The sequence below is a fragment of the Antennarius striatus genome, chromosome 8 (genome assembly GCF_040054535.1).
Source record: "Antennarius striatus isolate MH-2024 chromosome 8, ASM4005453v1, whole genome shotgun sequence".
Taxonomy (NCBI): domain Eukaryota; kingdom Metazoa; phylum Chordata; class Actinopteri; order Lophiiformes; family Antennariidae; genus Antennarius; species Antennarius striatus.
The window spans coordinates 474,950-489,869 of record NC_090783.1 but is presented as its reverse complement, the minus strand read 5'-3'; the positions used below and the strand labels follow the sequence as shown (position 1 = coordinate 489,869).

The 14,920-nt window shown below is 52.2% G+C and overlaps 2 protein-coding genes across 5 annotated transcripts; one reads left to right on the top strand and one right to left on the bottom strand.

The window, feature by feature from the left end:
• Positions 1-2,965: 2,965 nt before the first annotated feature.
• Positions 2,966-8,555, bottom strand: cct4 (chaperonin containing TCP1, subunit 4 (delta)). The gene is made up of 13 exons (XM_068322250.1): positions 8,283-8,555; positions 6,641-6,693; positions 6,420-6,509; positions 6,230-6,338; positions 5,885-6,149; positions 5,672-5,804; positions 5,458-5,597; positions 5,281-5,377; positions 5,098-5,208; positions 4,901-5,031; positions 4,399-4,633; positions 4,178-4,291; positions 2,966-3,186 (listed from the first exon to the last, which is right to left on the bottom strand). Exons 1-13 carry the CDS (start codon positions 8,398-8,400, stop codon positions 3,172-3,174), a joined length of 1,611 nt encoding a protein of 536 aa, XP_068178351.1. The 5' UTR covers positions 8,401-8,555; the 3' UTR covers positions 2,966-3,171.
• On the top strand, positions 8,533-14,875 carry pus10 (pseudouridine synthase 10). Of its 4 annotated transcripts, XM_068322248.1 has the most exons (18): positions 8,747-8,904; positions 9,553-9,729; positions 9,817-10,053; positions 10,122-10,208; positions 10,322-10,356; positions 10,441-10,555; positions 10,621-10,682; positions 10,760-10,805; positions 10,934-10,998; positions 11,071-11,156; positions 11,233-11,358; positions 11,440-11,496; positions 11,560-11,636; positions 11,721-11,776; positions 11,846-11,963; positions 12,033-12,175; positions 12,578-12,677; positions 12,753-14,875. In XM_068322248.1, the coding sequence occupies exons 2-18, from the start codon at positions 9,604-9,606 to the stop codon at positions 12,789-12,791; spliced, it is 1,575 nt and encodes a 524-aa protein (XP_068178349.1). In that variant the 5' UTR covers positions 8,747-8,904; positions 9,553-9,603; the 3' UTR covers positions 12,792-14,875. The 4 variants fall into 4 exon arrangements, with proteins under 4 accessions (XP_068178348.1, XP_068178347.1, XP_068178350.1 ...); XM_068322247.1 differs by lacking the exon at positions 8,747-8,904 and adding an exon at positions 8,533-8,659 and having other exon boundaries at positions 11,440-11,636; XM_068322246.1 differs by having other exon boundaries at positions 8,729-8,904; positions 11,440-11,636.
• The last annotated feature ends 45 nt before the right edge of the window (positions 14,876-14,920 follow it).

The window sequence follows — 14,920 nt, the reverse complement described above, 5'->3', positions numbered from 1 at the left end:
GGATTCAGGAGGAGCAGTGTGGTTTTGGTCCTGGCCGTGGAACAGTGGACAGTGGTTCTGTGGGGGGTGCTTCGGGAGTATGGGGTACCGAACCCCTTGATAAAGGGCTTCTGATACAGTCAGAGGTTATCGGGTTGAATCCCTGCAGCAGCATGTCACACCCCCCCCAGAACTAAACCTTTAACCTGAATCCAGGTCGACGTCAGCAGGACCTAAACTTTTATTTCATGTTTTTTATTTCAACAGAATTTGCGAGCAGCACGACCCCCACATGGGATAAGGAACAACTCCCCCAAAACCCTTTAACAGGGGAAAAAATGTATGGGAGAAACCTCAGGAAGAGCAGAGGAGGGACCCGTCCTCCAGGAGGGGACAGACGAAGTATAGATATGACATGTACAGATTAACAACACGGTAATAATAACAGTAATAAACGTACGACAAAGACACGCTGACCCATCCAGTGGGGCGTCACCACCAGCTGATGAAGCACAGAGGTCACCGGTCAGAGGATCCGCCCCTCTGAGGACAGACCACACGGCGATCCTTACTGCTCCCACCACTTTCTCATTAGACCCCTCCTCATTCGTTATTCTTTCCTCACATTTACTTTCACTGATTTCTCTGAATCTTTCCCAGTTTGCCCTTTCTAGCTTCCACTTTGGCGGTCTGTCCTCACTATCCTGTACTGGACTAATTCCTATTTTAATTATTATTGGATAATGATCACTCCCCATAGTTGTGTATTTTAATTCTTCCCATGTACTAACTCCTACCATCCCAGCCGACATTAGAGTGAGATCTATTGCTCTTTCCGTATTCCTAGATGTGTTGTATCGAGTGCCTCTGCCGTCATTTACACACACCATGTCGCTAGCATCTATGAGTTCTTCTATTGTTTTCCCATTTAAGTCTGTATTCATGCTCCCCCATAAAGTGTTGTGAGCATTAAAATCCCCCCACCATACTACACCACCCTCCACCTGTCCGCCTGCTTCATGAAGTACCTCCCTGGACAATCTCTTACCTGGACTATAGTAGTTTATTATTGTCACACTATTAGTTTCTGTCCATATTCTTATTACTATTGTTTCATGTTTATCACTTGATTTTTCCACCCTATAGTTCACTCCTCTTTTAATAAATGTGGCCCCTCCTCCCCCACTTCTACCTTTTCTGTCATTTTTACTACAGGGTACCCATTTAACGTAGAGTACCCCTGTGGCGTCAGCCGTGTCTCTTGAAGACATATTACTTTGACCTTTTCACCCCTTTCTTCTATAAACTTCTTAAATTCTTGACCGTTAGCAATCAGACTTGTAGCGTTAACTGTAGGATAGCTGGGACCATGAGGAGCGTCCAGTCCATGTCTCTGACTCTACTTCTCCAGATGTTTCCTGAACCTGTTCACAGCTGAGCCCTCTGATGTCAAGGTGCTTTTCTGCAGCCGTGATAATTATCTTCATTATCTTATTTTTTATTATCTTAATCTTCTCCGTTTTCTATTAGTTTGTGCTGAACAATTTATCACTTCCACCATGAACAACACAAAGTCGTTCTTACCCACTCTAAGTGTATTTTCCTTAGCTTTAGCCACACTAGCTTCGACTCTGTTGCTGGTGTCTGCCCTCACTGTTTTTCCAGGATCTATCTGGTTCGCCCCACTTTCTTCACAACTTCATACGATACTCCAATTGATGTTTTCACTTTCTCAATCTCTGCCGCCTTCTTGCCCGCCTCACAACCTCCATACGCCGAAGCGTGCCCCCCCCCCCACAGTTGCAGCATTTGAGCTTGACCTCTTCTTGACATTTACCGTACTCATGATCACCTGCACGTCTCCCACAGTTCTGTTTCCCCCTGCAGACCGCTGCAACATGTCCGTACCTCTGGCACTTAAAGCACCTGAGGGGTGGGGGGGTAAACGGTCTAACTCTATAACACATGTAACCTACAGTATGTAGACATTCTCTGGCAGCTTTGGTTCATTGAACCTGATTTTAACAGAGAGACTGTCCATCTTCTCTCCATTTCTACTCATTTGTAGTCTCTGCACCTCCAGAGTCCTGTCCCACAAAGCTGGATTAACCTAGTCAGGCTTCCTCTTCCTTATCTGGCTTCACTTACCCAGACATCCACCCTCCAGATTTTCGGTCCCATAAAGCCGGCTATCAACTCACTAATTCAATCCAGACTTGTCCACTCTAGATCTGTGTGCGCTCACATAAAAAGGGCGGAGTTTGCTGCATGCGACCAATCACAAACATGCAACAAACCGGCCCGAGACGCATATTTCACAACGGAGGAGCAAACAATAATAATTAATAAATACGATCAATACAAATCAATAATCCAGGCAATCAGCAACACAGCTGCAGCTGCCAAACGGAGCAAGGATCTCTGGGAAAACATGGCCGACTGCGTCAATGAGGAAGTTAGTGTTCATTGTTCAGCCAATCCCAGCGGATTACAGCCATCCCTAAATATTCTCTCTGCCTGAGCGCTCTGCACACAAGCTGTGACCCGAGATCCACCGGGTTCTCAGGGAACGGACGGCCCGTTTTCAGGAGAACCGATTGGTCAGTAGGTGGGGCTGTTATACCTGCTGAGCTCTGATTGGTCAGTAGGTGGGGCTGTTATACCTGCTGAGCTCTGATTGGTCAGTAGGTGGGGCTGTTATACCTGCTGAGCTCTGATTGGTCAGTAGGTGGGGCTGTTATACCTGCTGAGCTCTGATTGGTCAGTAGGTGGGGCTGGTATACCTGCTGAACTCTTACCCTGAACTTACCCTGATCCGGAGCAGGTTAGGTGTTCAGCATAGGTTACCACGACAACATAGCCCGATAGAAAGTCATCCACCTTCATGGTACTGAAAAGCCTGAAGTTATCTGGCTAAGCCGTGATCCAGCTTTGGGGTACCGGCCTCAGGAACAAACCAGGAACACTGAATGAAAGAATTCTCCAGTTCGTTTGTTTTTTGAGTTTTATTTTGGCGGATCAGCTGATGTTGGACGATCAGATGGGCGTTACTTCCTGTCTCAAGCCGTGATTCTACTCATTCAGCCGAACATCAGGAGTCAACAACAACAACAACAACAACAACAACGACGATGACACCGACACAGGCTGGAGGAGACGCTGGTGGGCGGGGCCAACCGGCGGGCGATGCTCTTATCGGGTGTTCACCTGGAAGTAGAAACAGACAGTCAGCTGGAGCACACACACTCACACACACACACACACACACACACAGACACACACACACACACAGACACACAGACACACACACACACACACACACACACACACACAGACACACACACACACACACAGACACACACACACACACACACACACACACACACACAGACACACACAGACACACACAGACACACACACACACACACACAGACACACACAAACACACTCACAGACACACACACACACAGACACACACACACACAGACACACACACACACAGACACACACACACACAGACAGACAGACACACACAGACAGAGACACACACACACACACACTCACACACACAGACACACACACACACACACACACAGACACACACACACTCACACACACAGACACACACACACACAGACACACACACACACAGACACACACACACACAGACAGACAGACACACACAGACAGAGACACACACACACACACACACACACACACAGACAGAGACACACACACACAGACACACACACACACAGACACAGACACACACAGACAGAGACACAGACACACACAGACAGAGACACACACACACACAGACACACACACACACAGACACACACTCACACACACAGACACACACAGACAGAGACACACACACACACACAGACACACACAGACACAGACACACACACACACAGACACACACACACACAGACACACACACACACAGACAGACAGACACACACAGACAGAGACACACACACACACAGACACACACACACACACACTCACACACACAGACACACACACACACACACACACACACAGACACACACACACTCACACACACACAGACACACACACACACAGACACACACACACACAGACAGACAGACACACACAGACAGAGACACACACACACACACACACACACAGACAGAGACACACACACACAGACACACACACACACACACACCACGTCGTCGATCTTCAGGATGCTGCGGACCGTTTCCGTGGCGAGGGTCAGTGCGCTGATGGACACCAGGAGGGGTTGCACCACCAGCTCCTCCAGGATGTTGGAGATCCCGCCCTGCGACACACAGCCAACCAATCAGCCAACTCGTCCACCAAACAGTGGGCGGAGCTTGGTGCTGAAGCTCCACCCACCACATTAACACCCGGTCACGTGGGGCCCACCTTGCGCACGTTGATGCCCGCCATCTTGTCTCCCTGGGCGTGTCTGTTGCGCAGCTCGGTTACCGTGGCGATGGGGTTGAGGCCGGCGTTCTCGGCCAGCGTGGAGGGGATGACCTCTAGGGCGTCGCTGTAGGCGCGCACGCAGTACGCCTCCATCCCGCCCAGCGTGCGCGAGTACTCCGCCAGACGCACCGCCAGCTCGATCTCTGGGGCTCCGCCCCCGGCGATCAGGGCCCTGGGGGGAAGGGCTTGAGATGGTAAACAAAGCGACACGCCCACTGGCATCTCCACGCGTCTGTGTGATATGTGTGAACGCCCCGCCCCCCCTCCTGGCGACCTGTCCGTCAAGAGGGGGCGGGAACGCGGGGCGTTCAGACGTGGCTGTCCCTCCGGTCGTTACGCCGCTGCGGGAGGGGCCGCCGCAGGGGCGCCTTTGTGGGAGGCGGTTCTACTCGGGGCCACACCCACCCAGGTCACACCCACCCACCCAGGCCACACCCACCTCTTCTTCACCAGGCAGCGAATCACACACAGGGCGTCGTGGATGGAACGCTCCGCCTCCTCGATCACCAGCTTGTTGGAGCCTCGCACCACGATGCTCACCGTCTTCCCGGGATTGGTGCAGCCCGTGATCTGCGTGGGGGGAGGAGCTTCAGAACAGGGGGCGGCGGCCTGCGGATGCTAACGGCGCTAACGTACCTTCACCAGCTTGCCGGAGCCGTTGAGGCTGACCTCCTCAGCCAGCTCGGCCCCGCCCAGCGCCTCGGCGGTGAAGTGGTCGATGTGGGCAATGGGCCGCGTTCCAATCGTCTAAGGGGGGGAGGGGTCTACGTTAGTCAAACCCAGCCGGGCGGGGTCGCCCCGCCCCCGTCGGCGCCTCACCTTGCAGATGAACTCGATGTCCTCCCTCTCCACGTCCTTCACCACCATGATCTTCATCTTGTTCAGGAGGTGCAGCGCCAGGTCGCTCAGCGCGTCCCTGCGGCGCCACAGTTAGCGGTTAGCTCAGACGCCCCTGGGGCCACGCCCCCCACCACCTGTAGGCTCCGCCCCCCCTACCTCAGGACAGACTTCTGCACCAGCAGCACGTTGCAGCCGGCCTTCTTGATCTGCTTCACCAGGTTGAGGATGTAGGCGCGCTCCTCCCGCAGCACCCGGTCCATCTGGGCGTAGTCCGACACCACGATCTGGTTGTCCATCTGGGGGGGCGGGGCAGAGGGTCAGGGGGAGGACTTTGCGTACAGGGAGGGGCCACGCTGTCGGGGCGACTCACGTCGGTCTTGGGGGGCGACAGGCAGAACTGGATCAGCCCGATGCGGGCCTTCTCCACCCGGCTCACGGCGCCGCCGGCCACCCGCTGGGTGAGCACCAGCCCCTCCACCAGCTCGCAGTCGTCGATGGTCCCCCTGAGGACGCAGGAAACCCCCCCGGGATGAGAAGGGACCCCCCAGAGCCAGACCCCGCCGCCGCCCCCCACGGCGCTCACCCCAGCTTCTTGATGATGCGGATGTCCTGCAGGTCGACGCCGGTGGCGGTGGCGGGGTTGATGACGCGCATCACGGCGTCCACACTCATGGGCGCCAGCAGGGCGGAGTTCTGGGACACCACCTTGGAGCAGAGCGCCGTGGCGGCGCTGTGGAGCAGCGAGTCGCGGTCGCTCAGCTGCACCGGGCGGCTCATGGCCGCCAGCACCTCCACGCCCTTCTCCACCGCCTTCTGGAAGGACTCCGAGATGGTGGTGGGGTGGATTCCTGGGGGGGGGGGGGGCACAGGTGAGTGTGACATTCCGCCCCGGGACACACCTTCCTACCGTGCAGCTGGCTCCGCCCACCTCTCTGCAGCAGCTTGTAGCAGGCGTCCAGCAGCGCGCCGGCGATCACCACCACCGACGTGGTGCCGTCCCCCGCCTCGATGTCCTGGGCTTTGGACAGCTCCACCAGCTGGGGGGGGGACATGAGGGTCACATGACACCGCCGCCACACACTCACACACACACACACACGCTCGCTCACAGGACGTACCATTTTGGCCGCGGGGTGGAGCACCTGCATCTGCTTCAGGATGGTGGCGCCGTCGTTGGTGATGGTGACGTCACCCTTCTCATCCTGGATCTGAAAGCAGCTAGCTGAGGTTAGCATGGGGCTAGCTGAGGTTAGCATGGGGCTAGCTGAGGTTAGCATGGGGCTAGCTGAGGTTAGCATGGGGCTAGCTGAGGTTAGCACTGAGCTAGCTGCCGACTCACCATCTTGTCCATCCCTTTGGGGCCCAGACTCGTCCTGACGGCGTCTGCAACAGCTGCAAACAGATGTGATGTCAGAGCTGTGATGTCATACGTGTGACACGTCATGTTGTTAAGCTAAGCTACATGCTACATGCTACAGTGGATCATCAACAGTGACTGACTGATGTTGATCATAAAAACTGGTGGAGAGTTCCTTCAAGTGTTTTTCTTCTTCTCCTCCAGGATTAAATTATCAGGATTAAAGTTGAATTTAAACTAGTCTGGATTAAAACGATCACGTGACTCACGAGTGACGCTTAGCGGTAGATGTCGGAACAATACGTACGTATTTAAAAAATGATTTTTATTTTTAAACGACTGAACTCTAAACGACCTGGACCTGTATTTTTATTATTATGGGATGTCTTAATGTCCTGGAATTGTTTCTGGTCAGTCTGAGGGAATAGAACTTTAATGTAGAGTAGTAATGAGATTACTTTAGTGTTTACAGTAGTAATGAGATTACTTTAGTGTTTAGAGTAGTAATGACATTACTTTAGTGTTTACAGTAGTAATGAGATTACTTTAGTGTTTAGAGTAGTAATGAGATTACTTTAGTGTTTAGAGTAGTAATGAGATTACTTTAGTGTTTAGAGTAGTAATGAGATTACTTTAGTGTTTACAGTAGTAATGAGATTACTTTAGTGTTTAGAGTAGTAATGAGATTACTTTAGTGTTTACAGTAGTAATGAGATTACTTTAGTATTTAGAGTAGTAATGAGATTACTTTAGTGTTTACAGTAGTAATGAGATTACTTTAGTGTTTAGAGTAGTAATGAGATTACTTTAGTATTTAGAGTAGTAATGAGATTACTTTAGTATTTAGAGTAGTAATGAGATTACTTTAGTGTTTAGAGTAGTAATGAGATTACTTTAGTGTTTACAGTAGTAATGAGATTACTTTAGTATTTAGAGTAGTAATGAGATTACTTTAGTGTTTACAGTAGTAATGAGATTACTTTAGTGTTTAGAGTAGTAATGAGATTACTTTAGTATTTAGAGTAGTAATGAGATTACTTTAGTGTTTAGAGTAGTAATGAGATTACTTTAGTGTTTACAGTAGTAATGAGATTACTTTAGTGTTTAGAGTAGTAATGAGATTACTTTAGTGTTTACAGTAGTAATGAGATTACTTTAGTGTTTAGAGTAGTAATGAGATTACTTTAGTATTTAGAGTAGTAATGAGATTACTTTAGTGTTTACAGTAGTAATGAGATTACTTTAGTGTTTACAGTAGTAATGAGATTACTTTAGTGTTTACAGTAGTAATGACATCATTGGGGTACAGCAGGTGGACCCCCCCTTCCCGGGTCAGACGGGCCACTTCCGGTGACCCGTCCGGGGCCTAACGGTCACTAACGGCTACTAACGTCTCAGCTCCAGGACGACTGGACCGGAAGCAGTGACCTGCTGTGACGTCATCAGCATCTTTTTAGTTACACCCAGACTTCATTTGAACAGTGACGTCACAGGGTCTCCGGTAGGACCGGGACGGGTCGGTTAAAAATAGCGCAGCGGAACCGGTAACACGATCCCGGGTCACGCGAGACCCGGCGGGCCGGACCTCGGGTCGGACCTGGACCCGACTAACTCCCGGCGTTACCTTTGGCAGCAGAGATGTTACTGAACCGGATCTGCGCCGGCTTGTCGCGGTCCTGGTACGCCCCGCCTTTGTTTTTGCCCATGTTCGGGCCGCTCGGTGCCGCTCTCCCTTCAGGCATCGCGGCGTGATAACGGATGGAGAACGTTCAGGTGGGTCTTCGGAACTTGAGGTACGCGCCTCCGGACCAGAACACAACGATCCGGGTTCAGATGGACTCGGATTGTGGGATCTCCACTGGGGTCTAGCCAGAAGCTTCCAGGGCCGCCGGCTGCGCAGGAAAGAAGAATGCCACACTTCCGGCGCTTGGATATGACGTAATCAGACAGTCTGCGTCGAGTACCGATCCGGTGGACTCAAATCAAGCTGATTTTCCTCATGTATATATTTATATTTAATCATCTCTTCATAAATATTGTTGCTTATTAACCACATGTTCTATTTGATCCATTTTCAAAGCCTAAACAGTGACATTACTATCACACTATCGATCCAGATCGATTAGCTTTGTCTGTTCGCCCGATCCCTCAGCGCGGTGTCGTTTCTGGTCGACCCCGCGAACTGGAAGCTGAACGCCGTCCGTGTGTTTGTTGATCGCTGCGTGTATTCACCGGATACGTGTCCGGTAGGTGTGTGTGTGTGTGTGTGTGTGTGTGTGTTTGTGTGTGTCTGTGTGTGTGTGTCTGTGTGTGTGTGTGTGTGTGTGTGTGTCTGTGTGTGTGTGTGTGTGTGTGTGTGTGTGTCTGTGTCTGTGTCTGTGTGTGTGTGTGTGTGTGTGTGTGTGTGTGTGTGTGTGTGTGTGTGTGTGTGTGTGTGTGTTCGTCTCACGCGCTCCGTTCAGAGCTGAGCGCGGCTCGCGGGCCGTCAGCCTCCGGACAGGTGTGTTCTGTGGGGATTACCTGCGTGTCCGCAAGAGTCACAAGAACAGCTCGTTTCCACCAGTGGAGAAATTAATGTTATTATTATTATTTATATATTACAATTATTATAAGAAGATATTATAATTATTATTATTAATAATAATTAATAATTAATAATTATTGGTTATTAATGATAGCTACTTTTATCTGTGTTTTTATTGGATTATTTTGGTTCCGTTTCTGAACGCAGAGTAACGAAGATTTTTCAAAATAAAAGTTCAAACCGGAAAAGAAAATGTTTCTTCCGGGTTGGGTTTGAACCATGGGGATGAGACATGAGACCAGGCTGATCTTGAGTCAAATATGTGACCAATAACGTTCTTCTAGTGTGAGAACCCAAACTCTTTTCTCAGTCTTATTCTTTAGATTTGCCCCCCTGCCCCCGGGTGTACCCCCCCAGAGCCATGCTCCCCCTGAAGGACCCTGACAGACCCGTGATCCAGAAGCTGCTGGCGGCCGGCTGCTGCCCCCGCTGCGTCCTCCGGTTCTGCTGCGTCAGCATCCAGGCGGCCTACCGGCGACCGCACCAGGTGAGACCCCGCCCCTCTGTCATCAGCTCCGCCCATGACCCCGCCTCCATAGGGCGGATCCTGATTGGCTCCGCTTCTGTTTCCCAGGAAACGCTGACTGAACTCCGAGCCTTCATCGGGAACACGGAGAACGCTGCATCCACAGACGGAAACAACAAATCCCATGATGCAACAGTGTCAGAACCACCTGGAGACCCGCCCAGTAAGAGAACCCGGCTGGAGGCGGGGCTGTGTGGCGCCGAGCAGAGCGAGGAGCAGGAGTGTGTGTGCGTGGCGTGTCTGGGGGTCCTCCAGGGACTCTGCGATGCCCCACAGGCGGTGAAGGTGTGAGCCCCGCCCACCGCTTCCTGTTCCTGATGGTTGTTGTTGCTCAGGTGTTTGTTTGTTGACAGATCGCCGAGACGGTTCAGGCGCAGCGGTTTGACTTTTCCAGCCTGGTTCTGTCCGTGTCGCTGCCGGCACAGATGTTCGTCCGAGAGGTGAGACGGGTAACACCGGATCTGATCCGGATCAGAACCAGATCAGAACTGTATCTGATCCGGATCAGACCCAGATCAGAACCACTGAATCCAGGTGTTTCCTGTCCCTGCAGCATTCCTGTTGGCTCCACGTGAAGACGGAACAGAGGTAAACAACCGGACGACAGGTGGATCAGGTCCAGGGTCACCGTGTTGTTTATGTGTTTGTTTGTTTGTTTGTTTGCCGGCGCAGTGAGAAGAGTGTTGCCCTCAGCAAGGATGATGTCATCCCGGTGAAGGAGGCCTACAAGTGGGTCATGCAGAGCCTGCTGGCCAAGGAACTGGGGGGCGTTGCCGTGGTAACCAGGGTAGGTGACCCCACCTCCCCCCCACAAACAGGTCAGACGTTTTTCTGACGCCGTCGTTCCTCCAGAGTCCGTTCGAGGTGGGCGTGGAGTTCCTCCACCCGGAGACGGATGCCGACTGTCACTTCCTGTGAGTCGCCCCGCCCCCAACCTGAGAGGGTCAGTGGGAGGAGTCACGGTGACCTCTGACCTCCTGTCTCCCTGCAGGGCATCGACGTGTCGTGACTGTTTCAAGCCCACCAAGAACAAACAGGTGAGGTTCTCCAGGTCCTCCAGGTTCTCCAGGTCCTCCAGGTCCTCCAGGGCGGCTGAGGGGCCGGAATGGATCCTGGTTCTCCTCGGTTCTCCTCAGAACCTGATTGGTCGTTGTTTCCGCTGCAGTCGGTCTTCACCCGGATGGCGGTGGTCAAAGCCCTGGAGAAGATCTCTGACGTCATCTTCCTCCAGTGAGCCCCTCCTCCTCCTCCTCCCTCCTCCTCCTCCTCTCCCAGCAGCGTGACCTTCTTCCTGTCTTCCAGGCGTTACCCGGTCCCGCCGGCCCCGCCCAGCAGCCGCTGCGTCCCGCAGGACGTCCAGTGTGTCCACGCCCCCGTCTTCATCGCAGGTATGGAGAACCAAGCCTCCGCCGCTACCCCCTTTCGGCGCCGCCCACCTGTCCTGATTGGCCATCCTGTCGCCAGGGCGATACAACAAGTTCTGCCGGAGCCTCCCCCAGACGCCGTGGGTGATCGACGGCGAGCGGCGAATGGAGTCGTCGGTGGAGGAACTGATCGCCACACCCGTTCTGAGCCGCTTCCGGGCTGATGGTGAGGCCCCGCCCACCCGCTCCAAGCCCCGCCCCCAGGAGGGGACCGACCCTGATCTGCGTTCTGGTGCTTCCGTTGCAGGTTTTCACTTCTCGTCGTCGGGCCGGGAGGACGTGGACGTCCGGACGCTGGGCAACGGTGAGGACGACTTTTATTTTGAAAATCCCGACAGGAGGATGTTTGACTCCGTTCTGGCTGCAGGTCGTCCGTTCGCTGTGGAGCTGCTGAACCCCCACAGGTCCACCTTCAGCAGGGAGGAGATGAAGCAGCTGCAGCAGGTACGCACACACACACACACACACACACACACACACACACACACACACACACACACACAAACATGTGGCACTTCCTGTCCTCAGACCATCAACAGCTCCTCGGAGAAGATCAGGGTGAGGGACCTACAGATCGTCACCAGGTGAGGAACCGTCACTCGGAAACGGCCCGACCCGTCTCCATGGCGACGCTGAGGCGTGTGCGTGTGCAGGGAGGCCACGGGTCGCATGAAGGAGGGCGAGGAGGAGAAGACCAAGTCGTACTCGGCGCTGGTCTGGACCCAGAGGCCCCTCCAGAAGGAGGACCTGGACTTCATCCAGGACATCAAGGTCAGCCCCGGTCCCACGGAGCCCCCCCCATGGGTCTGACGCCACTAACCCCTCTGCTCGTCCAATCAGGACCTGACCCTGAACCAGAAGACCCCCCTGAGGGTCCTGCACCGCCGGACGCTAGCCGTGCGCCAGAGGGTCGTCCACAGCATGAGCGCCCGCCTCCTGGACCCGCATCACTTCCTCCTGGGGCTGAAGACGCAGGCGGGGACGTATCCTCCCCTAGCCCCGCCTCCGGAGGCAGGACTTGTAATGGTGACGGGCGTGAGGGCAGCGGGGCAAAACCCAACACGTATCAGAACAGACTGCTGGCTAATGTTAGCATGTCATGCTAGGAATATTAGCAAGCTAACCTGATACAACCACAATGCTAACACAAGCAGGATCGTGTCAGTGTTAGCGTATTTTTTTTTAAGTTAAACTCATTTATGGCTAGCTGTTACTGTGCAGACTGTTAGCACGTCATATTGACGTTAGCATGCTAAACTGACAAATGTGATGCTAACAAGTGTTTCCAGCAGATATGGCAGGATGTTAGCGTTAATTCATGCTTGCTAGTCTCCTAGCTTAGCCTGAGTGTAGCCATCTGTGTGTTCCTTAGCGTTAGCCTGTAGCTACATCAAAGAGTTTGTCCACGGCGACTTCGGCCGCACCAAACCCAACATGTGTGCGCTGCTGCGGACGGACGCCGACATCCTGGAGCTGGACGTGGAGGTGAGGGGGGCGGGGCTTGTGGTCGGTCATCCAATCAGGTGCTTCAGCTGCTAACAGGTGTGCTTTCACCCTCAGTCTGTGGATGTGGACTGGCCCCCTCCCGTACCCGAGTGACCAGGATCCCCACCAGCAGGGGGCGCCAGAGGGAAGCCGCCGTTCAGCCTCAGTTTACAAGTTTGTCTTCATTTTTTTCTGGTTGGTTTCTTCTGACGTTTCCACGGCAACGACCTTTTGACTTTTGTTGGTTGCATAAAAATGATCTAAATAAAGACTCGTGACGGCAGAAACCCTGAAATGTATTCCTTTAATTTAATTCAAAATAAATAACTACCACGGCAACGCAAGTCCACTACGGGGGTCTCGCCCTAAAGTTTTGGTAAGAAAAACAAACGAGCAAACGATCCGAAATAAAAAGACTTCAGTTAATGCATCATCATCATCATCATCATCGTGGTTCCGCGACGTTCCAGAGGTGCCTTAACGACATACAAGGTAACACTGCCTAGAATGAACAGAAATAAAACACTATGGTACAGAGGAAGAGGAGGAGGGATGAAGGTCCCCATCAAACCAGCACTGCAAAAAAAAATTTAAAATCCACCTTCTGGTCCCACGACATTAAACTCCACAGTTCGTCACGTCCTCGGGAAAAAAACAGCTGCTTTCTGGACCTCGGGGGTGGGGCTTGTCTCCATGGAAACGTCCTCGGTTGGTCCAACAAGAAGAGGAGCGACCAGGAAGGAGGCGTCCCGTCGCCGTCGGTTCCTTCTGTTCCTGTGGGGTTGGGTGTGGGTTTTTTTTTTTTTTGACGGTATAAATAAAGTTTTTCTGGTCGGTGATGTCGGAGACAAACGAGGCGTTTGCATATTTACAGGAGGAGCTGGAGTCACATGATCAGGTCACATGATCGCTGGGTTATCACTACCCTCGCTTCAGCTTCTTAAAACATGTCCCTGTCTGGATCGGACCCCCCACCCACCGCTGGAAGCCTGGTTTCTGTTGGGGGGGGGGGTTCTTTATGTTCTGAAACAGTCTAGAGGGAAGGTGGGCGGAGCTACATCATTTCTACGCCGATGACGCCGAACTTGGCACGAAACGTTCCGACACTTTCAACCGCATCAAAGCACGCTTCGGGTGGGAGGATGGAATTGTGGGATCGCGTCCCACTGCCGAGCTCCAGGACGGCTAGCCGTGGAGCTAACCGCTAACACGAGCAGTCGCACACTTCCAAGCTAACGTCACGTTTGACAAAATCCAGTGTTTGTTCCCACAATTAAATTTGCATGTTAGCATCAAAAATTCAGTTGTGCCTTTATAACACTATTAAATGCTAACATTAGCAAAGAACCAGCTGGATGCTAACATTAGCTCACTTAGCAAACATTTGGCTAATTATATTTTCGTGTAACCCCAACATGTGCCTCAATATTTATAATCTAATACTATTAAACATCAATGCTAGCTGGGACATAGTTGGATGCTAACATTAACGACGATCTGACGTAGCATTCTGCTACTTCCTAGTTAGCATGAGGGTTTGATTCGATCATTTCCAGCTGTCAACTACTTTTTTTAAGACGTGCACTAATATTTTACACCATTAAACAGTGAAGTTAGCCAGGAAGTGGTTTAAATGCTAATGCTAGCGGTCGGTACTGCATTATCATCGTAGCTTTTAATAGCTAAACGTTCCTCCAGGTTTTCTTTCCAAGATGTTCTACTTTAATCGAACGTCACACCCTGAGCGTGACATCACAGGAAAATGGCCGCCGCGCCACCCGGTCTGCGCGCAGGAACCCCGAAGGTTCTGCAGAGACTAAAATCAGCAGTTTGCTCTGAAACGGGGGAGACGGGTTCCGTTAGCGGAGGCGTTCTGGTATAACACGTTCCTCCGGACCAACAGGGGGCAGCGCTACGTAACAAACAGACTCCTCTGCTAGAGAATAAACTGACAAACTGACAGGAAGTACCCCCGAGCAGCAGGAAGTGAATGAGTAGGTTAGCTAGCGGCTGATCGACAGAACTGACACGAAAACCCTTCAGTCATTCTAAAGAGTTAGCCGCTAACCGCTATTAGCTGCTTCAAATCTGCACACATTAAACGTCACATCCCCAACCTGTTCTACCTAGCTTAGCCTAGCATCGCAAAGACCTTTAGACGTTCTCAACCCCTCCTGACCACACCCACCCCTCCTGACCACACCCACCCCTCCTGACCACACCCCCCTGACCACACCCACCCC